The sequence below is a fragment of the Danio rerio genome, chromosome 17 (assembly GCF_052040795.2).
Source record: "Danio rerio strain M-AB ecotype USA chromosome 17, GRCz13ab, whole genome shotgun sequence".
Classification (NCBI taxonomy): domain Eukaryota; kingdom Metazoa; phylum Chordata; class Actinopteri; order Cypriniformes; family Danionidae; genus Danio; species Danio rerio.
Genome location: NC_141037.1, coordinates 10,240,001 through 10,267,144, shown reverse-complemented (window position 1 = coordinate 10,267,144; position 27,144 = coordinate 10,240,001). Strand labels below are relative to the sequence as shown.

Sequence of the window (27,144 nt, the reverse complement as noted above, 5' to 3'; positions counted from 1 at the left end):
TTAAAACTATACATGATTTAGGAGACAATTTCTTATTCAAAGTGACTAACAGTGAGGTAGACAGTCTCCCTGAAGCAAATTGTGCATTTTTTTTTTTTTAAGATGAAGCAATCTGTCCACAAAGAGCAAGAACATTTGCAGCCAATCAGAACATTTTTAGATTTAATATGGAGAACAGGATATTTGGAGCAATGAAATCTGAAACCATGCCACTGAAAAAAAGCATTAATAGCTTCATGCCTAAGAGTCAAATCAACATATTAGACTGTTTTCTGAATGATCAGGTGACACTGAAGAGTTAAAGGGGTCATGAAGTATATTAGTTTTTAATTTTGTACTGTTTTCTGAGGTCCACTTATAATGTTATAAAGATCTTTACATCAAAAATACATCACAATTAAGGTCTAATTTCAATGCTGTTTTTGACCTCATCAGAATGCTCTGTTGAAATGGCCAATTGTAGACTTAGAAGTAAACGTCCACTGCTCTGATTGGCTGACAGTTTTGCATAATAACAGGGCTAAACAGGTGGTAAAGTAGAAATGGGCATCAACCTTCTGTGTATGTGTTTGTTTCTTTGTTTGTTTGTTTGTTTGTTTACACTTCATTGTCCCCAATGGGGAAATTTGTCTTTGAAATTGTCTTTTTTGTTAAAAAACATAAATCAACACAAACATTCAATCATCAGCAATTACATATTTAAAAGTCTAACCAATGTAGGTAAAAAAGATTTCTTAAAACGATTATATCTGCACACAGAGAGCCTGTAAGGTGGAGCTTATTTAGTCCAGGACATTATAGAGTAGAATATTCCAGAACCTGTTTTGTCAGACGCCTTTCAATTTAAGCTGATTTTAAAGTAATCATTAAGGGTGGAGTTCTGAAACTTACAGGAAGTTTTTATAATACTCTGAGCTCTTAATGTCAGAAGATCAATGAGATTTTGGGTCTTTTGTTCATGACCCCTTTAGGTAATAAGGATAAAAAATTAAGCTTTCACCACGATTAATTCCTTCATTTACTTTCTTTTTGGCTTAGTCCCTTTATTAATCAGAGGTCGCCACAGTGGAATGAACCGTCAACTTATCCAGCATATGTTTCACACAGCGGGTGCCCTTTCAGCATTCACACACTCTACCACATCTTGGACTGTGGGGGAAACCAGAGCACCCGGAGGAAACCCACACCAACACGGGGAGACAAACAAACTCCACAGAGAAATGCCAACTGACCCAGCCAAGACTCGAACCAGTGACCTCCTTTCTGTGAGGCAACCATGCTTCCCACTGCGTCACCGTAGCACCCACATGATCAATTACATTTTTTATTATTTTTACAAAAACGTCTCAAATATTATTTACACAACTGTTTTAATAGGTAAATAAATAATCAAATAAATGAAAATGTATGCAATATTTTCCTGCACTACATATCATTTTTAGAGCTACATATGCTGTGACACATTGCACCATACTGTAAATACCACTTTTTAGCTTTGACTGAACAACAAAAACACACAAAAAAGACTTTTCTTAATTGTATGGTTTTCAAACGATGTTTATGATATTTGAATGTTACATATGCCACTTTTGGAGCATGACAGTACAAGTTTTCAGTGTAAAGTAGCATAGTATAGCAGCAATACAATAGTGGTGCATTCATTCCATCAACACAGATGCACAAACAAGCATATTAGCGCCTGAGCTTTGCTTAGACTTGCGCCTCAGCAGGAGGCCCACAGTTTCAGTAAAAATGACAGCCCAAGGTTCCAGTAAAAGTTATTCAGCTTAAAGTGAAATTTAAAGCCTCAACTATTAGGATTAAAATTAGGATTACTAGACATATAAGGTTAATTAGGCAAGTTATAATTGTAGAAAAAAAATATTTTAAAAGGGCTAATGGACCCTTTTCACATTTCCGGGTTTCTCAGTAGTGGAAGGCGTCAAAGTTGGATAAACTTACAGTACAGTGAATCAGAGAGTACAACATTTTTTAATCGCCCTATTTACTGATATAATAAAAGAAAAACTCCCCGATAGTGTTATCAAGACTTCAGAAAAAGGAAAAAATAGTGTGAGACTGATGAAGGCAGCCAGAGGAAAAAAAACAAACGTCAAATTTACTCTCAGCCCCTGCATTAGAAACGCCTCCCATAAGCGGAAATTCGTTTTTTGTAATTTGATGCAAAGATGGTATACTACATACAAACATGCATATAAATGTTCATATGTTAAAAAAAAATCTAAATATTAAAAACTTTCAAGAATTTAAGATTAAGATAACCGCTAAACGCATCATAACAGGCTTGTGAAAAGGGTCCATAATATTACCTTTACAATAATAATAATACTTTATAATATTATAATAAACTGCTTTTACTTTCTCTAAAAGAAAATCTAATACTATATACCGTGAAAATGTCCTTGCTTTGTTAAACACCATCTGAGAAATATTAAAAAATAATTAAATATATAATTTTGCCTTCAACTGCCTTAATTAAATAAAATAAACCATCCCTTTCATTTTATACCCTATTCAGATCAACTTTGTAATTTTCACATATCCCAGACAAAAAAAACAAACAAACAAACAAACAAACAAACACATACCAGCACTGACATAGTCAATGAGTCAACTGTACATAGCAGCTTTCAAGAACAAATGAAATCAAAACTTGATTTTGTTAGCTCGCATTGTTTGTGAAGTGCATGTCATTAAACAAAAACTAAATGTTTGTCCTTGTAATCATGAAATGAAATCTGAAAATGCACTTCCTGTTTATTTCCAGTTAAATCCTCAGATTACGTCTGTCTGAGGTTTTGGGCGTGGCCAACATAATTAACCACGCCCCTTTAACTCTCAGTTTTGACAACAAACAAAAATGGTGAAGAGTATGAGTCTGTTAGGTTGTAATAGCTCTCCCCAAACCCTTTTCCCAATCTTTCTAAATTAAATACCTACTTTACTACATCCAATCAGCTTGGAGTATAAAAAACAAGCCACACCCACTGTTTTCTCATTTATTATTCTGTTCATCTAGGAACTACATCTCAATATGAACCCGCCCTCCCAAAAAAACAGTCGCTGCTTCCGGTTCACGCAGACTTTAAACACACTTACCTTATAGAGGTGATGCTGCTGCTCCTCTGACATCATCAGATCGTGGCTGTCCGTCACGATGGATTCCATGTCCATCAGCCAATCCCAGAGCTCCTGGTACTCGGCCTCAAACTCTGATAGGCTGAGAGAAAAGAGAGAAAGGTTTTCAGGTGAGGTCTGCGGAGACGCTGTACGGACATATTTTACTGGGTGAATATTTGACAAGCGGAGGTAATTACACTGGCCCGTTAGCGGCTGGTGCAGCGAGGCGCAGTGCGTTGTGGGCATGTGAAGTGTGAAAAGAGTCGGGGAGCACGAGGGATCTTTAACCTGCGCTCTGAGTGACGGATCGTGAGGCTCAGCGTCTTAATTAAACATGACTTCACCTCCCTCTTGCTCAAAGCTGCCGTCAGCTCCAGCACATTAAAGAATTTCCAACCGCACTCGGATGACTGTATGTGGAGTAGGCATGGGACAATAATAACAGGTTTGGAAGAGTCAAGGTTTTATAACTGCTAATATTTTTTTTAAACCGTTCCTAAGATTACATTTTTTTATATGTTTTTAATTATTATTTTATTATTTTTTTTAGGGAAACAGTATCTCCAGCAGTAAAGGAACCTCCCCATCAAAAGCCACTGATCAGCCCACTATTCAGGAAAGTGCAGAGGCTTACTGGAGTGTTTCAACCACGATCCTGGAGGCCCACCAACACTGTATGTTTTGGATGTCTCCTTCGTCTGTCACACCCATTGCAGGTCTTTCAGACTCTGCTAATGAGCTGATGATCTGAACCAGGTGTGTTTGGTTAAGCAGACAGAGAAAATCTACAGGGCTGGTGGTCCTCCAGGAACAGGGTTGAGAAACACTGACTTACTGTATATCTAAAAAATCCAAAGATGCCTTTTCAACTTATAAAGAAATCAGTGTTTTTGAAACTAATGAAGACTAGAGGTCTGAACTGAAGCAGAGGTCAGTGATTCATTTGAATTATTTAGCCTGACATTACTGCTCCAAAATATAAAAAATATGGTAACACTTTATTTTGATGGTCCATTTGAGTATTAGTGGACTATCTGCTCAATATCTGTTGACACTGCTGCTAAACAGACATTTACCAGACTATAAGAAGCTTAACAAATACATGTTAACTTACACTAACCCCAACCTAACAGTCTACTTATAATCTAATGAGAATTAGTTGGCATGTACAGAAGTTGCAATGTGAGTTAAAGTCACTAAACAGACCATCAAAATAAAGTGTGACCAAAAAGGTTTCTTACAATAAAATATATTGTTCAATGGGGAAAATTGTTGTTTTTTACTCAGACATTTTAAAAAGAAGATATTTCACAATACTTTAATACCATGATATTCTTATCCAAGTTAATCATATAGTCAAAATCTTATACTGGCCCATGCCTTATGTGGACAGTATAGCGGGGCACTCATAACAGAACATCAACACAGAGGCACAACGTATTAGCGCCTGAGCTTTGCTTAGATGTGCACCTCAGTAGAAGGCCCACACGTTTAGAAACATTAGTGGGAAAATTGTTTTGTTGAATTTGCACAGCTTTTGAGCGCTTTGACAGTTCTGAGCATTTAATTTAATCTCCTCTTGCTTTTACATGCGGTCCTGTATAATGATCAAACGTGTTGCGAAGGCCTGGATAACATATAATTTTTAGAGCTATCCCAGCAGGCACATTGTATTTTGGTCACTTTCCAACACAACCTAAAAACAACAAAATATCAACGTCTAAAAATGTTACAGCTCGACATTGTGTGGACAGTACCACTATGACGTCTATCAGACGTTGGATTTCGGTTGCCATAGCTGATGAGTAAATGTCAGTATTTGACATCAATATCACATTGGTTTAAGATGTTGGCTTGATATTGGATTTTGGTCACTTTCCAACACAACCTAAAATCAACCAAATATCAACGTCATTTCACGTTGTTATTGGACGTCAAAATAACATTGTACTTAGACACTGGCTGCCTAAATCTAACCAAATATTAAAGCCTTATGACATTGTGTGTCTGCTGGGATGTATGCTGTTTGACAAGTCCTTCCCAAGAACAATTCATTTATTGTAACATATAGTACAAACATACTCAAAAAAATGATACTTTTCTTAATTTTTATAGACTACATACTATGTTTTTGATATTTTAATGTTGCGTTTGCCACTTGTGGAGTATGACAGCCCAAGTTAAAAGTATTCAGCTTAAAAGTGCAATTTGAAGGCTAATTAGGATTACTACAGCCGATAAATTAGGTTAACTTGGCAAGTTATCGAACATCAGTGGTTTGTTCTGTATTAAACATGACTTCACCTCCCTTATGCTTAAAGCTGCCAGCATTAAATAATTAATTATTAAATAAAATAATTAAATATTAATTTTAATAATTACATAAGTAAATTAATTTTCAACTGCACTCGGATGACTGTATGTGGATAGTATAGCGGGGCACTCATAACAGAACATCAACACAGACGCACAAACAAACATATTAGCGCCTGAGCTTTGCTTAGATTTGCGCCTCAGCAGGAGGCCCACATGTTTAGAAAGGAAATTGTTTTGTTTGTGAACTTCTAATGTCATCAAGACCTTTACATCAAGAATACATCACAATTAAGAACAGCCTAAATGGGCTAGCAAAAAGCTTTAAATATTTTTTTTCCACAAATAATAAGTCAAAATTTTGTAGCACAAATAAATGCACATTTATGCAATAATACTTCATATAATTTTTAGAGCTACATATGCTGTTTGACATAAGTCCTTCCCAAGAACACAATCCATTTTTGTACCATACTGCAAATACCACTTTTTAACTTTGACTAAACAACAAAAAACACACACAAAAAAAGATTTTTCTTAATTTTATGAATTTAAAACTGTTTATGACGTTGAGTTTGCCACTTTTGGTTTTGCTTTCCAGTGTAAAGTACAATAATATAGCAACAGTAGTATAGCAGCAGTATAGTATAGCGGCACACTCATAACAGAACATCACCACAGATGCTCAAACAAACATATTAGAGCCTGAGCTTTGCTTAGATTTGAACCTAAGCAGAAGGCCCACTTCTTTAGAAACATAGGGGTGAAAAATGTTTTGTTTGTGAACTAAAAAGGTCATCAAGATCTTTTTATCAAAAACACAATTGCATAATAACAGGGCTAAATTGGCAGTACAGTGTGAGCATCAATCTTCTGTGTAGGCGAAGCTTATCCAGTCTATGACATCATAGAGTAGAAGATTCCAGAAGCTGTGGCTTTGTCAGGCAGTCTTCAATATAAGCTGATTTTAAAGAGTTCTGAAACTTACAGAATATGGGTTCAGAACATTCTGTTTGAATGGCCAATTGTAGACTTAGAAGCAAAAATCCCCTTGCTTTGATTGGCTGTCAGTTTTGCATAATAACAGGGCTAAAAAAGCAGTAAAGTACACTGTAAAACTCAATAAACTCAACCATTTAAGTTCAAAAACTAATCCTAATGAGTACCTTGAACTTAATTTATTTGAGTAAAAGAAGCAATTTGAGCACAATAAAACCCAATAAATGAAGAGAACTCAAACCAACAGAGTACTGTTGAAGACCAATAAGTTAAGGCAACTCAAACCGTTTAAGTAAAACGATTGCTACGAACCATTTGTGTAAAAAAACAAAAAAACAAATATGAGTACTGTGCACTCACTCCATTTAAGTTGAAATAATGAGGTATTTAATTAACTCATTAGCCTTAATACTGAGTTCAAAACTCTTTTCAAATGAGTAGAATTAGCTTTCAGTCAATTTTGAGTTAACTACACTCATTTCATTTAATAATGTTGTATAATAATAATTTTTTTTTGCACAAATATGTTTTAATAGGTTACGTTGTTTTTGTTGATCAAATAAATGCAAATGTATGCAATATTTTCCTGGACATGTCACTTTTGGAGCTATGTATGCTGTGACACAAGTTCTTCACAAGAACACAATTGATTTATTGCACCATACTGTACACAATAAATACATGTTTCAGCTTTGACTGAACAACAAAAACGCACACAAAAAGAGACTTTTCTTAATTTTATGGTCTTAAAACTATGTTTTTTTATATGTTAATGTTGAGTTTGCCCCTTTTGGAGCATGACAGCCCAAGTAGCATAGCGGCAATACAGTGGTGCACTCATACCAGAACATCAACACAGATGCACAAACAAACATATTAGCGCCTGAGCTTTGCTTAGATTTGCACCTCAGCAGGAGGCCCACATGTTTAAAAACATTAGTGGGGAAATTGTTTTGTTGAATTTGCACAGCTTTTGAGCGCTTTGACAGTTCTGTCAAACGAGCAGTGTTTTTTTTTCTTCTTGCTTTTACAAGCGGTCCTGTTGTCCCTGAAGAAGAAAAACTATGAATGAGATTACACAAATAACGATCAAACAGGGGTTGCGAGAGGAAAGTCAACATTTCCGTTTTTATTTCAATTCAGAGCAGACACAAAAGAAACAGGAGCGCTCCATCGAAGGTTCGCGCGTATGAAAATTCAACAAGGATGCTGCAGCAAATTAGCATTTCCAAGCAGGCGCTGATTAAACAAAACGACATCAGGGAGTATGTGAAAATTTGAGCCGTGTTTGTACGCAAGACATTGATCAGAACAAAACGGCAAAGACAGCAAATTAGAAAGAGTCAGACGTGTGCGGCGGAAGTATGAAGACTCCCTCAGGCACTGCGTTCTTCGACGGATATTAAAACTCAATATGCCGTTTGTGAGTTAAACAGCATCTTTCTGTATTCTTGCATACCGTATTGTTTTTTGCTCTCTTTTTTTCTGCACTAACATAAATCTAAATGCTTGTAAAACAAGCTCTCGGGGCATCCAAACAACATTAACAACGAATAACAAAAAACAAGCGGGAGAGAAAAAAAACTCTAAGATCCATTTAGCAAACGTGCATCATGGGATATTGTTCTGTCAGCATCATTTTCTGCTGCTCGCTTTGGTTCGTGAGCAGAACAATTGTACATCCTTTCCTCCCAAACTCTTTTGAAAACTTAAGCATGGACTAGGGTAAATCTCTAAAATAGGTCACCCCCAAAATAATAAAAGAAAGTGTGATAAATGTTTATTTTATGATGAATGAATGAATGAATGAATGAATGACTCATGGTCCTAAACTCCATTAGATTTTTTTCATAATGCACATTTTCTTTCCTACAAAAATCATTACTGTATTACATCTGAAAATGTACTTTATGCATGATTTATGATATTACACACTCAAAAAAACTGTTTGTTTGTTTTGTTTTTTTTTTTTGCTCATTCAAACTACTTATTAAAAATGAGCTGAAACAACACTTCATTGGGACAACTTAATTTTGTTAATTTTAGGTTCATTCCACAAAAGTTAACTTAATCAATTTGTGTTGGGACAACATGAATATATTATGAGGTACCCAGCATTTTTTACAGTGCATGTTCATTGTGTTATATTAGAATAATTTACTTATTATCAAACCATTTTGTTATATTATAAACATTTTGTCGCGTTATATATATATATATATATATATTTGCTTATTAGTTATTAGTTCCCATGTTAATAAAGCATTATACTAAAATATCATATCATTTTATTATATTATAGATATTTCATTTTTGTGTATTTGTAAAATTATATATCTACATAACCACAGCAATCTAATAATAATAATAATAATAATAATAGTTTTATTATTATTATTATTATTATTATTATTATTATTATTATTATTATTATTATTATTTCAATAATAATAATAATAATAAGAAGAAGAATAATAATACTAAAAATGATAATACTAATAATAAAACTATTATTATTATTATTATTATTATTATTATTATTATTATTATTATTTCAATAATAATAATAATACTAATAATAATAATAATAATAGTTTTATTATTATTATTATTATTATTAGTGTTGTTATTATTATTATTATTATTGAAATAATAATAATAATAATAATAATAAAAGTATTAATATTGTTTAAAAATAAAAATAAAAACAACAATAACAAAATATTAACAAAACAATTATTATTATTATTATTATTATTATTTTTATTATTATATTATTATTATTATTATTATTTATATTATTATCAATATTAATGATAATAATATTAACTATAATCAAAATAAAATGTACAATAATGATGATAAAAATAATAATAATAATAATAATAATAATAAAAATAGTCACAACAACAACAACAACAACATTAATAATAATATATTCAAATATTTTATTATTATTATAAAGTTTATTATTATACAGCTTATTATTATTAATCATAATAATACTAATAAATCTACTACTAATAATAATAATACTACTACTACTAATAGTAATAATAATAATAATAATAATAATAATAATAATAATACAAAACTAAGACAAAAGTCTTTTTTGAAAAAAAATGAAATTCTCTCTTGAATGATAATGTTTCTTTCCTATTTGTTTTGTAAAGTTATGCATATTTGAATGTCCCAATGATTTAATTTAATTGGCATTGCTAATTTTAGCAATAAATATAATACAGTATTTTCAAGAATACAACAACGCAGAAGAGAAAACTTGTTTAAGGAAAACACAATGCCTTATTCCCACCTAGTGTTTTTTTTTTTTACTCTCAATGTTTCCTCTACAGTTTCTCAGATCTCAGCAGCCCCTCATGCAGTGGTTCTGTCGACAGGAATTAGCCGTTAGCCACTTGAAAGCGTCTCCTCGGGGTCAACACAGCTCTGACACTCCTGTGAGACAGAAATGGATGCCTCTCCCTCTTTCTTTCTTTTCAAATCCGTTTAACGTCAGCGTTGCCCCGCACTCAACACCGCTGCACCTTTCTAAAAGGAGGAGGTTTTTCCAATTCATCAGCGCTCGCCCTCAGCCGGCTGTATTGACACTCCTCACATCTCATATGAACTGACAGTTTTATAGAAAGAGCTCTTTAATTTATGGTGCTAATCCCTGGCGCCTAATGCAGGGACGTTACATCTCCTTTTTGTTGTGTTCCTCTCCTGTTGAGTGGCTTTTGATTCCTGAATGGCAGGCGTCCCGTGTTTCTATCCGGTGAGAGGGGATGCTGGGAGAGGCATCGAATTGGACAGCGCCTCCCTTAAGACGTGTTTCTCCATGCAAAGGTAAGGGCCAAAGAGTCAAAACAATGAATCCTTGAGCAGGCGGCTTATCATTAAAATTCAAAGGATCATTATGGGTTTTTTTACTGCAAAATAAATCATTACAGCAAGAAGCTTAAAAGGATTAAAACGATGTTTGATTCAAAGCCAAAGCTAAAAAAAGAGTGCAGTCCGGACTCTATGTTTGGTACTTTTAGAGACAGTGAGGATAGAGGACTAATGGTCCACAAATAAAATGATTAGTCATTTTGAGAATGTAATCAGATGAGCATTTGGAGAGTATAGGATTAAAGAAAGGTTACACCATTCATTTTCTTTTCAGCTTAGTCCCTTTAATAATCTGGGGTCGCCACAGTGGAATGAACCGTCAACTTATCCAGCATATGTTTTACTTCCAGCTGCAACCCAGGGAAACATCCATTCACACTCTTTCACACACATACACTACGGACAACTTAGTTTACCCAATTCACCTATACCACATGTTTTTTGGACTGTGGGGGAAACATGAGCACCCGGAGGAAACCCACGTGAACACTGGGAGAACATGCAAACTCCACACAAAAACGCCAACTGACCCAACCGGGGCTCGAACCAGCGACTTTCTTGCTGTGAGGCGATTGTGCTACCCACTGCGTCACTGTGCTGCCCTTTCTAGTGCTTGAAATGAACCTAATTTATAAAGTATTAATAAAAAATGAAAGGTATTAGAAAAAATAAAACACCCACGGCAAAATATAAATGAATTAAAATGTATTTCTGACTGTATTGATGTAATAAGGCAGAATCGTAATAAAGCTCTTAAAGACCCAAAAATGAAAATTCTGTCATTATTTACTCTTTCACTTGTCATAAAACTCTTTGGGTTTCTTTATCTGCTGAAGACAAAAGAAAGAAATGTTGAAAACTGAAGATTTCCATTGTATTTGTATTGTTTTTTCCACTATGGCAGTCAATGGCTACAGGTTTCTGACATGCTTCAAAATCTCTTCTTCTGTTCTCAGAAAAGTTGGTGCAGTGGGTAGCGATGTTGCCTCACACCAAGAAGGTCGCTGCTTCGAGCATTGGCTAGGTCAGTAGCCATTTCTGTGTGGAGTTTGCATGTTCTCCCCTTGTTTGCGTTGGTTTCCTCAAGGTGCTCTGGTTTCCCCCACAAGTCCAAAGAGATTTGGTACAGGTGAATTGAATAAGCTAAATTGGCCGTAGTGTATGTGTGTACATGAGAGTGTATGGGTGTTTCCGAGTGATGAGTTGCAGCTCGAAGAGCATCCACTGCGTAAAACATATGCTGGATAAGTTGGCGGTTCATTCCGCTGTGGTGACCCCAGATTAATAAAGGGACTAAGCCGAAAAGATAATGAATGAAAGAATGAATGAATGAATGAATGAATGAATGAATGAATGAATGTTTTCGGATAAAATTTACTCAAAAAGCTCTTAAACCACTTCAGAAAGTGTAAATAGAGAGTAAATCTTGGTTATTTTGGGGGTAAACTATGCATTTTCTTAAAGGATTTAAAATGTTTTACCCAACACAAACAACATACTCAATAACGAAAAAAAAGGGCATAAAAGACTTGACTTCCAAATAGAATAATCAACACAATTACTGATCATTATGTCATTATTATGTCCACATATACAATGATAAAACACATACACTACCTGACAAACATCTTGTTGCCCATCTAAGTTTTAGACACAACAAATAATAACTTCACTTCTAGTTTATCATTTGGTATCAGAAGTGGCTAATATGTAAGACAAAGGGCTCTTGATTACACTTATATTACCAAAATAAAATTAAATTAACTTTTTTGTGATAGTTGTTGCACGTGTACTGAAGAGTGGGGGGAGTTGCCGCGCGCGTACTGAATAGCAGCTTGGGGGTGGAGGGGTCGGGGTATCTGAAGGGCACTTTTTATCATTTTGTAAGGGCACTTTCTATCCAAGACTAAAAGGGCATGTGCACTGCGCAGGTTGAGCCCTATGTGTTCACATGCCTGATGGGCAGCACAAATGTCTTAATACCTCAGGCTGTTGATGTTGCCATCAACTCTCTCAAGCCATCATACTGAATGTAATTCCAAACCATGACATTTCCTTCACCAAACTTGACTGATTTCTATGAGAATCTTAAGTCCATGCAGGTTCCAATAGGTCTTCTGCAGTATTTATGATTGAGATGCAGTTCAACAGATGATTTATCAGAAAAATCTAAAAAGTCAAGTTATTATTTGATGCTTTTACAATTAGGATTGACGACAATTTTTTGTCAGGTAGTGTATATATATCGTTTAATTAAAAAATACTCTTACAATAGTCATTAAAGGGTCCATTTCAGTCTGTTTTAAAATCTCATCATTGTGGTTTGCATCCAAATTAAAATCAAGTTGAAACCTTTAATTTTCTCATACATTTTTAATTCTACTTTTTCTCTGACAATCTCTGTAGGCATAGGCCGGTATAAGATTCTGACGGTATGATAACCTTGGATAAAAATATCATGGTTTTATAGTACTGTGATTACTGCTCAAAAATATTTTCTTTTTAAATGTCTGGGTAAAAACTAATACTTTTCCCCCTTTAACCACAAAACATTTTATTTTGAGAAGCATTTAAAATATGTTGCAGCAGTAAACATATCAGGCTGAATAACTCAAATGAATCATTGACTTCTGCTATCCTTATTCGTTTCATAAAACACAGATTTCTTTACAATTTAAAACAGCATCACTGACTATCTTTTCTGCTAGAGATTATGGTGTCCTAAAAAATTTAAAAAGCAAATAAAAAATCTTTCTCATACCTTAGGAACGGTAAAACAGAAAATGTTGGTGGTTTTAAAACCTTGACTTTTCCAAACCGCGGTATACCTTGAAAATGGTTATTGTCCCATGCCTAAATCTCTGGGTTTGAAAAAATCACCAAAGTGACTTTTATCAACATTTTTAACAGCTTAACGATATATTGACTGCTTTAGCCATGAATTATGGCTTAAAAACTGGGTAATGAGGTGCCAGCACTATTGAATTCCTGTATCATTCAGGTCTTGAGGCTTCCTTAATATTTAATGATTGTACATAACATAGGACTGTAATGATGGCATCAATTTAATCGTAACATTTTGAGCCCAATTAAGTCCAATGATGAAACACTGGAAGAACTAGTAAAACCACCTCGACCTCTTGCAATAGCACAACAAGCTGGACACACATTTCTCTGGATCTTATGATTGCAATATACAAAATAAACTGCCTAATGAATGCATACAATTAACCAGCTCACTGAAATAAAATTATTCATTTGATTTACTACATTTTTTTGAAGTAAAATGGTTGCAAACAATTTATAAGGGCTGAATATAAACAAAGAAATTAAATTCAGTAATGTTCAAGTTAATTAGTTTTTTTTTAATCCAGCCCATATAAATTATTATTGACCCCTTAACTATAAAAAATAATGTAGTAAATCTAGTGAGTAATTGTTTTCAGTGTTGGATGAAATGCTTCTGCAAATAAATGATAACAACTTGACAGTTGTGTTGTAGTAGCTGTAGTTTCAACCAACCCTGTTCCTAAAGGCAACAGTACACATTTTCAACCTCTTTCTAATCAAACACACCAAAATCAACTCATCAGAACATTAGAAGAGACTCCAAAACCTGAAATGACTGGGTCAGATAATGGAGACAAACAAAATATGTACTGTTGGTGAGGCTCCAGGAACAGGGTTGAAAAACACTGATGTAGTGAACAAATAATTACTTTATAATGATGGTTTAAATCTTGCATTCTGTGCATTCTGTAGTCTCATGTGTCAAAAACTCCACTAAGGCCTCTTTAAGCCACTCTCGTACTGTATTAGTGGACCCCGTTCAGCTGCTATAACAATGGATGACACCCGGAATAATTTATATAGATTATTTCAGATTGTTAGCAAAAAGTAATCTCTGGCAATTAATCAGCAAAACTGATCAATCTACATCAACCTTAGGTGCTCATTGTTATTCAGAAAGTTTGATTGCATGTTTGTGATGTATTTACTGTCAGCTAAATGTTGGCTTTGTTAATGGAAAAAACGCTTAAATCTTTTTCTCACTTTGTCTGAATGGATTTATTTTCATTATGTTCATTCCGGGACTACATTGTCTACAAATTGTATAGAGTTGAAGGCACAATTATTAGTCCTCAAGAAACTTTATATTCTCTTTCAAATATTCTCCATGTGCATGTGAATGCCCCAGACGAAATACGACAGAAATGTAAACACAGCCTTTTAGAAGCACAGAATAGTGCACTTACTGCATTTAACAAAATGGTAAAATTTCTAATCTAATTAATACATATTAAACCTCTTTAACTTTATTAAATGTACATCCTGAATCACTGATATGTGTTGGAGTCACAGTTCTGAAGTTTAATGTCAAACGGTTTATTTTATTTTCAAGATCTGAGGTGAACTATCTGCTGCTGCTTTTAGTAGTATGACAATAATTGTCATGTAAAATGGAATTCAAGCTAACATTATTAGCATGAGTTGTACACATTGAAGAAACCATTTGTAAAATAAAAATTTCAGGTGTTGGTTAGGACAAAAACTCCAAATATTTCTTATATTGTGTGCTGTTGCTTTTATTTAGAACATGATTTAGATCAGGCTTTAATCAGCCTTTAGGCTCAACAGTCAGGCACACTCCTGTTGATGTTGTCAATCTGGCAACCTGCGCTTGTGTGTGTTTCAAACCTGGCATGCAATACCTAGTTCAACCACAGGGTGTCAAACTTACATTCTGCACCTTGAACTGGGTTAATTAGGTTAACTAGGAAAGTTAGGTTATTTAGGAAAGGCATTGGACAACAGTGGTCTGCACTGTAGCCAATGGAAAAAAAATAGAGAGCTAATAATATATACCCATAATATATATATTTTTAAATATTCCAGCCAAATAGTAAGACAAAAAATATATAGATACACTGTAAAAAACACTGGGTTCCACACAAACAATTTGTGTTGGGATAACATAAAGGAATTAAATAAACTTAGTTTTTAAAAATTGAAGTAGATTGAACTTAATATGTTGTTCAATTTGAATAAACTGCAAATGTCATTTTTTTTAGTGAAGGAAATACTGTGAACTCTGCTAAACAGCGCTTGGAAAATATTTGAAACAGAATGAAAATTTCACAGGAGGTCGAACAATTTTGCCCTTAACTACACGTGAGGTTTAGCATAAAAACCTAAATGAGTTTTCAGCTCTCACAAGGTATCGATTAAACACATTTTAAATCATACCTGCTAGTCCTGGACATTAGACTGAAGTCGACACCTCTGCTGCCGGACCACAACTGTTGACTCTGAAGTTTCCCTCTCATCTGATCCAGAATGTCCTTCTGGGCCTCTCGATGGCTCTGCTGGACCTCCACCTGCTGACACCAAAAAACAAACCCAGAGAAGGAATCGTTATAATTTCAGCGACCCCTTGGAAAACAATTACCACTACGCCATTGATTCAACTTCAAGAACTATTAAAACATAATAAACTTGCGAAACTATTAAACTAATTCAGACTCGTAGCATTTAGCCAAATCAATATGGCAACAATAAAAACTGGCGTGGAGCGAGCAGCGGTGAGCGTCGGTTTTCAGTAGCGATTAGGAAGCACTTGTACAAGCTTTTTTTCAAATCAGATGGAAAAAAATATGTATCTCTCCTCGGTGCTTGAGAAAATTGGCTACATTGGCTTGACGGAGATCAGTTATTGTGCAAAATGCGAGCCGATGAATGAGCGAGCCAATAAAAAGCTCCAACAGACGGCTTTGATTTTTTGCTCATTTCTCAACACTTTATGAAGAGCGTTCTCGCCCGCCGCCTGCTCGGCAGATGCCTCCAGAAAGGTCAGACGATTCCATGAATGCAAACTGCTCCTCAATCAAAGCTACCCTTGATAATAAACAAGAAAATCAACAGAAAGATGTGTCGCTTTTTCATTCCATTTATTGGGCGGGCATCAAACGCGGGGCTCGGGTGCGCTTTGCTCATTTGGGAGGAATGAAATGAACCTAACTAGGAGCTGTGGAAAATTAGCAGCACGAGCGCGCAGACTTCTCCTCTCCCTCCTCGGAGGAATTTGCTTTCATTTGCCTTCATTTTTGATTCACTCGGCTGGCTCGCCGATGCCATGTCAGGATCCTAATTACTCGATCCCACCGGAGAAGCTTACACACACAATAATAAACCGATGCCCACCTCCGACAAAAGCAATTTCTGCCAGCCACCTTGAGTCTAAGGACGGTTCGGCCCAGCACGCCACTTCGGTTTTGGAGTCGAGGACATTGTCGTGATGGAGATTCGCCTCTCCTGTGGCTTGTGGCTAAGATGCATTTGCATTGATCTCTCCCCCCATTGCAAAACCCACCAGAATTACCCATCTGTATTAAAAAACGCCGAGCTGGAATGTATTAGAAATCTATAAATGTATACGTCTGAGCTGCTGGAAGATGCGGCTCCCATGGGTGAACATGAAAAAAAAAAAGTCAATATCATGCACATAAACCTACATTCATCAGACAGGAGAAATCGGGCTATTGATGAGCGTTTGCCATAATGTACGCAGAGCCCGTTCCCACAATGCAATGCAATCAGTGTCTGAGATAAAGGTTAAGCTTTCATAATCTCAAGGCAGACAATGTCAACCGAAGAAAAAACACGTGTAAGCCTCTGACTTAAAAGCGAAGCATTGCTTAATTAATTTTCCTATGGCATGTCGCCCGTGTGCTAACAGCCGCATCTGTATAACCTCCGTACACGCTATAGTTAGGCTGGATTTCTTACGTTTACGCAGGCAGAAGGGATTTGCATGAGAATCTCACGTATTCTTATTTCAAACAGAATCATTCAAAAACCTCTCATGTCGTCGTCTCTCTCTCTCTCTCTCTTGTGCCGTCAAAATAGGTCTTGCTTTAAACTGCTAATATGGCAGGAATCAATGTGAATTCAATCATCTGATGAACGCTTACTTCTGTCCCTCGAGTGAAACCGAGGCTCAGATGTCAGTAAAATCTGCTGAATCGAGTCATTTTGGGCCCTTTTGTTTACACGCCTCTGTCAGCTTCACATCTTCAGAGACGCAACGTGTGTTTTTACTGTCAATCACGAGCTGAAAGTAAGGCCATCATCACTCTCTGTAACATGACAGACTGTTTTCACCACACATTATCAACAGATGTATACGCAAACTGAACATCTATAGGAGTCGCAAATATTTAATTACTAATTCAAGGGTTTACCTGCTATTCTTTTATATTGACTTACAATTATTCCAGTGAAATATAATCCAGTGAGTGAAATATTTTTTTTGAGTTTTTCAGTGTAAAGGATGTTGCCTAAAGATTGCTGAGAGAGAAAATCCAGTTTAACTAATAAGGATAACATATATAAAAAAAATATATAATAATTGTAAGACGCTTTGGACAAAAGTTACTAACTCACAAGAGTGGTCTAGCAAATTCAGGTGTTGTTTTGTATCAATGTAGAACAACCCTAATATAACTACACTTTAAACAAAAGTTGCAGATTATTACCCGTCAGCAGAGACAAAAGTAACAAGCGGGTGGTTCAAAAGTACAACAATATTTTCTAGATTTACTGGTTTAATCTTGTTTATTTGAAATATATCTGACTATGACCTTGTTAATGTTCACTGCAAACATATTCATGTCATTTAAACAGCACAACTGTTTTCAACATTGATAATAAAAGGAAATACTCCTGAAGTATCAAATCACCAAATGATGTCTGAAGCATTGAACCTGTCACTATCACCAGCGATCCAGGCTCATATATCGCTGGGAATCATTCACTTTCACTCAGGACTACAAATCTGTCATGAGCCAACTTGTAGTGCGAGGGAGGAAAGCAAGATAAGGATCCAAACGAAACATTAAACAAATATTAAATAATACACTTAATAAAAACAAAACTAGGGAACACACGGCTATCATGGAAGTAATGAAAATACAACAGACAACGGGAGGGGAAAAAAACGGATATACATAGTCCTAGTCATCAATGGGGATGAACCACAGCTGTGTGTGTGTGATCACGGAATAACAGAAACTGGCGTGTGTGTGTGTGAGTGGTGCATGACAATAAGTTGTCCATGTGACGGTGTATTTTGTAGTTCATTAGCGATCCATTGCAGTTCAATAGTCTCTGGATAACTGTTAATTATAACAGAACCAAAACTTGAAATCACAATTTAAACTGAATTCAAATTGAAAAAAGTAAATTGATTTACAACTACACGATTTTACTGTTTTTACTAGGGCTGAGCAAACCAAACAAAAACAGAGAATATTTTGTTTCTGACTATACATATTCTGTGCACTTGAAGTTCTCTTATCATTTACATACACCTCAAATAAACAGAGAATATAGGCCTTTAGCTCTTCATTTCTTTTCATTCATTCACCATTCATAAGCTACTCTTGGTTTTAATAGTGGCAGCGTGGAGGCGCAGTGGGCAGTACGATCACCTCACAGCAAGAGGGTCGCTGGTTCGAGCCCTGGCTGGGTCTTATGGCATTTCTGTGTAGAGTTTGCATGGTGGCGTGGGTTTCCTCCGGGTGCTCTGGTTTCCCCCACAGTCTAAAGACATGCGATGAATTGAATAAATTAAATCGGCTGTATAGTGTATGAGTGTGTATGAATGTTTCCCAGTACTGGGTTGCAGCTGGAAGGGCATCCGCTGTGTAAAACATATGCTAGATAAGTTGGTGGTTCATTCCTCTGTGGCGACCCCTGATTAAATAAAGGGGCTAAGCCGAAAACGAATGAATAAATGAATATGGTTTTAATTACACCAAATCAGCAATCAAGAATCTAATCAACAACCAAACTGAATCAATTGAGAGCTTCTAAGTCCGAATCAAATAAATAGCGACATCTGAATTGATACCCAGGGATATTTTTTTACTGTATTTTAGAATAAATAAACGTTTATGTTGTGTATTTTGTATCTATCAACATGCTAAGTGATGGGAAGAAATGTGCACATTAAAACGAATGAAACAATAGCAAATCTTTGCACTTCTTATTAATATTTGAGTGCTTGGTCATCTGTAAAAGTGGTTGCCAAATATTCCAAGGCACTGCCAGTGTGTGCTAATTGGTTGTTTACTGGTAGAAGTCCTACAAGCATGATGGTTAATCATCCAACTACCAATAAAAAATCAAAGTACCACACTCACCTGAAGCAACATGCGCAGCCTGATTTGAGACACTAAATACAAGCAGCAAAACAAAACCACTACAAATCCTACTTTTTTTGTATTTCACTAAAGGGAACTACTAATAAGAACACAAAAAAGTCAATAACAGTAAAGTATTAAAAGCCCGTCAGGCAAAGCATGAACAGAACAGACTGATTTGCCTTCGTAAGTCTACAGATTTTGCTTAAAAACATGCAGTGGAGGAAAACAATCACAGACATGATCGGATCGTCCTTGAGGTTTGAGGCACATGTGGTTCACATCCAACAGGAGGACGAAATTCATCGGGATCAAATATAATCCAAACAGAATTGAATGACGTTCATCTGTTGCTTCATTGTTTCAAAACAGAGAAAAAGAGAGAGAGAGAGAGAGAGATGGAGAGAGAGAGAGAAAGAGAGAGAGAGAGATGGGAAAAGGAATCATGTGTCAGGAGGACAGAGAGTCATTGAAAGCAGCTGAGAATGATACACTAAATAGAGAAAAATGTGACTAGAAAAACAGCTCTTATTTTATTATTTAGTTAAGACTCTTGAAATTATAACACGTAAATACAAACTATTACATATCTGATCAGATGCAACTGCAGTGCACAATAGTCAGGTTGAGGAAGTACTTTGTTTATTTACTTCATTGTTAATGTGAAAGAAAATGTAGGCTTTTAAAGAAACAGTTTAAACAAAACCATTCATTCATTTTCCTTTGGCTTAGTTTCTATTTTAGAGGTCGCCACAGCGGAAAAACCCACCAACTATGTTGCTTTTAAGTATGTACTGTATTTATGCAGGCAGCATGGTGGCTCAGTGGTTAGCACAGCTGCCTCACAGCAAAAATGTCGCTTGTTCGAGTCCTGGCTGAGCCAGTTGATTTTACTGTGTGGAGCTTGCATGTTCTCCCTATGTTGGCATGGGTTTTCTCCAGGTGCTCAGTGTCGCTGGGGCACTTCTGATCATTTTGGAAGGGCACTTTCAATCCAAGACTAAAAAGGGCATTTGCACTGCACAGGTTGAGCCCTATGTGTGCACGTGCCTGTTTGCATTATACAATCACTATTTTATAAATTGTTTATGTAATGTGAAATGCTTGGGCAAGGGGGTTAAATTGCACTTAATTTGTTACCATAAAAAAACACACAATTTATACGTGCATTTTATTGTGACAATTGTGTTCTCCATCTTTAACTCCACACATTTTAAAATTCTTCAATATTCCTCACATTTTTATAATATAAGAAATTTTATAATATAAGAGTTCCCACTTTAAATTAAGCTCTTAAAAATGTGTACATCTTGAACAACTTCACCCTCTATTCTTTCCTTTCTTGTTAGGAAAATAGCCAATCTTGCTTTTCCAACAACAAAAATTTATCATTTGCTCTTTTTTGTGAACTAAAATTTTATGAAACCAACTTTAAAGAGGAGCTATTTCGCAAAAACCACTTTAATAAGGGGTTTGAGCACAGTTGTGTGGCAAAAGTGTGTTAATATAGCCAGCCTCTAATTGTTAAAAATAATTCATTCTATATTTTATAATCACACTTGATAAAACAGTCTGCAGAAACACTTTGATTGACATTCTCTCTTTGTATGTGTCATCAGAGGGAGAAAGCCCCGCCCATTAGTGTTGAGCTTACCCTCATTAGCATAGGATGTTGAATCTGCCAAAATGCTAACACACAGGCATTTGTAGCTCCGCCCTCTTTTGAAAAGAGCACAACCTCATTTTAATTTAAAGCGGAAGTCTGGCACAATTAGGATAAAAGCCTAAAAGGGGCAGTTTCAAAGAGTTATAAAACATTATGTATGATATTTTGAGCTGAAAATTCACATACACACTCCAGAGACGGATTTAACATCTTGTAAAAAGGGGCATAATAGGTCCCCTTCAAAATATAACCTTAAAAATCTTCAAACATAAAACTAAGCATCAGAAAAAGTCTTTAGGCCTTTTACAATGAACAAAAAGAGAGAAAGAGAGTGAGGATGTGTGTGTGTGTGTGTGTGTGTGTGTGTGTGTGTATGTGTGAGAGAGAGAGAGAGAGAGACTAATCATGTGGCAGCAGGACAGATTCTCATTGAAAGCATCTGGGAACGCTATAAACTAACGAAGAGAAAAAAATGTGACTCTAGTGTGCAGTAGGTGAACTGCTGGACAGGAGCCAATGGATACCTCCTAAATTCAACATTTAAGCTATGTGACAAAACACAGGGGTCGCGCGCTTCTTTATCGTCTGCTCTGAATGCGAAAAGCGTTGCGGCGAGATTGAAAACGGTGGGAAGTCTCCTGCCACCGCGGCCCCCCCAGCGACTGGTGTTCAAAACAGCCAGAACATACATCGGCCTGTTTGAAATGTCTCCCATCAGGTTCATCCTGATGTTCAGAGGCGAGCGACGCACGCAGGCATGCCTGGAAAATAAATTCAGACGCCAGTTGTGTGGGGTCGAGGCGGCCGCTCTAAACGGCAGAGGTTTCTATCAAAAGCAGCTCATAAATTTACAAACACACCAGCAAAAAAAAAAAAAAGAAGAAAACCAAATTCCCCAATTGTCACTTAAGAGGCTGCATATATTAAATGACAATTGGGGAATTCTGGTTTTTGATTGTCAGGAAAAGCACTCAGCAATCTTTGTTTTTTTTTTTTAAAGCTGTCTAATAGATGTCTAATAGTTGTCTAACATAGTCATCTTGGCTAAAACGAGACTAAATTTGGGCTGTTGGTGAAAATCTAAGAATAGGGCAAAACTACACTATTCATCAAATAAACAGAAATGAATGACTACTCATATAAAGTCTGTCTAATCTGTGTATTTGACGTCTAGTTTTGGAATATTACAAATAAAAAATAAAATCAAATAAATAAATTAAAAAAAACAAATGTCATTTAAGAAGCTACACTGAAAATTTTGATTTATTGGATTTACAAAATTTTAAAAGGTAAACTGTTGCAAACAATTTATATGGGCTGAATTTAAACAAATGAAATTTAGCATTACTAAATTTAAAGTATTTGTTTAAATTCAGCCCATTTAAAATGTTTGCAACTACTTACCTTACAGAAAATAAGTAAATCCAATTAATCTTTTTTTGTTTTCATTCTACATTGAAAAAAAAATACCAGTTGGATTTACAGTTTTTTAAGGTAACTGGTTGAAAAGAAATTATATAGGCTCAATTTAAACAAACAAAATAAGTAAAAAAAAAACAAAATTTTGCCCTTCCAGCCACAACCCATCTCTGGGAAACATCCACACACACACACACACACACACACACACACACACACACACACACACACACACACACACACACACACTCATACACTACGGACAATTTAGCCAACCCAATTCACCTGTACCGTATGTCTTTGGACTGTGGGGGAAACCGGAGCACCCGGAGAAAACATGCAAACTCCACACAGAAACGCCAACTGAGCTGAGATTTGAACCAGCGACCTTCTTGCTGTGAGGCGACAGCACTACCTACTGTGCCACTGCCTCGCCTTTGCCACAACTTACCTTAAATAATTTTTTCCTTATAGTGTTTTCTGGGTGGAAAAAGAAGGTGCTGCTTTTGCTGATGACTGGGCTTTTTTTCCCTATGTGGTCATGTCAATTCGTGAAAAAGTTATTGGATATTTGGGGGGGGGGGGACCAAATTCTCTAGTTGTCATTAAAAAGGAAGTACACAAAAAAAAATTAAGATTTTGGATTTAGTAAAAAAAAGTTCAAGGTAACTTGAAGCAAACAATTTATATTTTATATTTATATTTACAAATATATAGATTTATTTATTGTTTGTTTAAAAACTTACAAAAACTTTGTTGCAAAAACGTACCTATAAAAATTCATGCAATGCATTCGTTTTTTTTTTTTTAATGCATTTCCTTGTAGTGTTTTCAGGTAGGTGCTGCTTTTCCTGATGACTGGCTTTTTGTTTTTTCTACATCATCGTCTAAATCTATTTTATTGGAAATTAAAAGAAAACCAAATTCTACAATTGTCATTGAAGAGGCTGTACACTGAAACAAAATGATTCAATGGATTTACTAAATTTTTTTTTGCGTTAAGTGGTTGCAAACAATTTATATGGGCTGAATTTAAACAAACAAATTAGGTTGTACATTACTAAATTTAATTTATTTGTTTAATTCACCCCGTATAAATCGTTTGCAACCATTTACCTTAAAAAAAAAAGAGTAAATCCAATGAATAAATTTTTTTTCAGTGTTTTCAGAAACTTGCTGCTTTCCTGACGACTGGCTTTTTTTTCCCAACGTCGTCGTCTCAATCCATGGAAAAGTTACGAGGGGAGATTATTTTTGAGGAGCGCAGGCCTCTGAGGAGCTGTAGAAGGCATGAAACTCATTTGGAAACTATTACTTTCAAATCACTAGTCATAAAGGCTGGATTTAATGTGCGGTGGGGTCTTCCAACATGAATCACGCAACTTTATAGCACAAAATAATGGCGATTATTACAGTGTTGTCAGACAGAAGTTGATGTCGTTCGTTCACGCTTATCTGTCTTTTGCAGCTAACCGGCTTCGGATGTGACCACGTTCATTTGACGGCTTGGTCAAATAAATGTGATTATGTATGCAATAAAGAAACACAGGGGGTCATATTTCGATGGCTATATCTACTGGAATGGATGCCAGCGTAGGTGTAAGATGAATTGGTTGAACTTTATCAAACAGGCACTTGGCAACATGCAAAATGTGTTACATTATTCAATTAGGATTCATGAAGTTATGCTTTTCTGGGTGCAACTGAATACAAAGCACCTTTAAGAAAGCTCATGTGCAACTACAGAGTGCAATAAGCGGGGTGGGAAATACATTTTTAATTTTCTGCACTGACAATCTGAAACAAAATATGTTAGTGTTATTTGATTAGACGTTGTTATACTCAACCTCAGGCCTTCTAAGATGCATTTCATTTTTCAACAACATTCTTAAAATGTAGCCCTATATACATTTCTGGAGATCGCAAATTATGTAGCCAGAAGTACATATGGCTGCATTTCATCATTAAAATGAACGCCACGGGGTGATGTGACACCAGTCCTTTCTGCGATACCAGCTGACCGCTTACTTTCGTATGAGCGGCTTTCCCGCTGTTACCAGTTTGTCCAGTGGCTCACAGATGTCGACTGACTTAAGATGCAGAGAGGAGATGACCGTGATGACTAGGTTCGAGTCTGGTGTAGAACGGTTCCAGAATGCAGGTAAAACCAAAACAAAAGCCAAAAAATTAAATAAACAAGTAAATAACAGGGTGGGTTAGTCAGTCGATCGGTCAGTCAGGCAACAGCGGCGTCTGGTGGATTTACGTGAGAACAGCAGGCGCGAAAGGATTCGCAAAAAAAAATAACAGCAAAAAAACACACCTCCAGGGATATATTTCGCACTCTCCAGAAATGTATATAGGGGTACGTATTCAAAACAAATTTTTTATTTGTTTAAACATTTATTACTTGCATTTTGTCAATCACAAAGAGCCACAGATTCAACAAAAATTCTACTATAGAATGATTTAATGTCACTTATATCTTTAATGGATGAGCAAATTTACAGCAAATTCTATTTATGGGTGAGCTACTATACTTAAAGTAATGTTATATGATTCTGTAGACAAATAAACAGTAATAAAGCTATGTTTTAAAGAAAAACAAAATGAGGTTAAATTTATTAAATGGCACCTATTTTACCCCGTTTTCAAGATTTGATATAAGTCTTTAGTGTCTTCAGAATGTGTCTGTATAGTTTCAGCTCAAAACACCCATCAGGTTATTTATTAACTACCTTTCTTAATCTGGGAAATTTCAGCTGTTAGAACATTGTAGGTGTTTTTGTTGCCTGTGTCTTTAATGCAAACGAGCTGGTTCTTCCCGCCCACAGTTCATGTCACATGCGTGTCAGAGCCACAGAGATCTGTCTGCATTTCGCTGATGTGTGTAGCCTTCACGTTGATAAGCAGCACAGTGACAGACAAGATTGAAGCAGATCTCCCTTACTACAGTAAGAACTTTTCCAGCTGTTATTTGATATATTTGTTGTGAAGGTAACTCAAGCCTTTCTGCAATGATGAGTCACACACAATGTCACGTTTAGCTTTTGAATAGAAAATATTTCAAGACATTCATTAATCTTCACTGCTGTATGGATATCCGTGATGTTGATATACAAAATAAACCTGATTTAAGTCCACAAACCAGGATGAAGCATCTTCTTTTTAATTGTACTGACACTATGTGGCTGTGGTGATGAATTACAGCAGTTTTACTATCTTTATAACAAACATGCACTGTTTTAAAAATGTTTTAAACTTGTAAAATTCATTCTCGAGGTGCAGCTGATCACAGAGAGCTGAACAGATCTTTTAATCCCAGTTGCTTTGCTGACATCCTGTATTGTAGATATGATGATACAAGTTACAATTAATACATGGCTGTTAATCAATTTGGAGGGTGGGCCTCAAAATGGGAGGGATGGATTTAGATCCTATTTTAAAGTCAGAAAATTTTAAAAACACTTATTGTGTTTCTATCACTCCGATATGACTCTGGACACACTATACCTGCACACAGTTCTGTCCAAACAGCTTACAAAAGAGGATTTCTTGGATCATAGGTGCTCTTTAAATCTAATAATGATAACAACAAAATCAGATGTCACATAAAAAAATTAAGGTAAAGAGCTGATTGTTTAATCTTAATAAACAGTTAGTTACTCAATCGGGCACATTGTATATTTCCTTATATATATTTGTTTTTATATTTTTGATGCCAGTTTTATTTCATACAGCTTGTTTGTTTGTATTCACTACAGTTTAAAGTTGATTTTATTAAAAACACAGCAAAAACAGTAATTTTGTGAAATATTATTTTAATTATTAAAACAACTATTGCAATATATATATATATATATATATATATATATATATATATATATATATATATTATATATATATATAAATTATATATATATATATATATATATATATATATATATATATATATATATATATATATATATATATATATATATATATACATAATGTGTGTGTGTGTGTGTGTGTGTGTGTGTGTGTGTGTGTGTGTGTGTGTGTGTGTGTGTGTGTGTGTGTATATACACACACACACATATATATATATATATATATATATATATATATATATATATATATATATATATATATATATATATATATATATATATATATATATTTAAAATGTCAATTGTTCATTTCAAGAAACCTTAAAACAAGGACAATAACACCTGACACTTCCTACACAAAACCATAATTGGCTATTTTTCCTAAAAGGCGGGGCTTAAATTTCTACAGCTGCCATATTGACAACCCAGGCTCATTGTGGATACATACCCAGGTCTACATTTCTGGAGAGCGGGAAATACGTACCCAGAGCTACGTCTGCTTGGAGTTTGCAAATCCACCAGAGGCCGCTGTGTACACTTTTTGATGACCTCAAATTCCTCTCGTACATGCCATTCATGTGTACTCCTCTCTCAATATACATTTCAGACGATTGACCGAAAGACCTCCCACCACCTTCCC

At 35.4% G+C, this 27,144-nt stretch overlaps 1 protein-coding gene across 12 annotated transcripts in view; it reads right to left on the bottom strand.

The window, feature by feature from the left end:
- The window catches only part of akap6 (A-kinase anchoring protein 6), a 283,494-nt gene that overhangs the window by 110,565 nt on the left and 145,785 nt on the right, over positions 1 to 27,144 (bottom strand). For 7 of the 12 annotated variants that reach the window (XM_087289691.1, XM_087289694.1, XM_087289692.1 and 4 more), the window contains 2 exons: positions 15,592 to 15,725; positions 3,121 to 3,241 (listed from right to left, as the gene is read on the bottom strand). In XM_087289691.1, coding sequence (XP_087145817.1) covers positions 3,121 to 3,241; positions 15,592 to 15,725 — 255 coding nt within the window. The remainder of the gene's footprint in view (positions 1 to 3,120; positions 3,242 to 15,591; positions 15,726 to 27,144) is intronic. The other 5 variants (XM_087289693.1, XM_087289695.1, XM_087289697.1 and 2 more) reach the window with 1 other exon arrangement.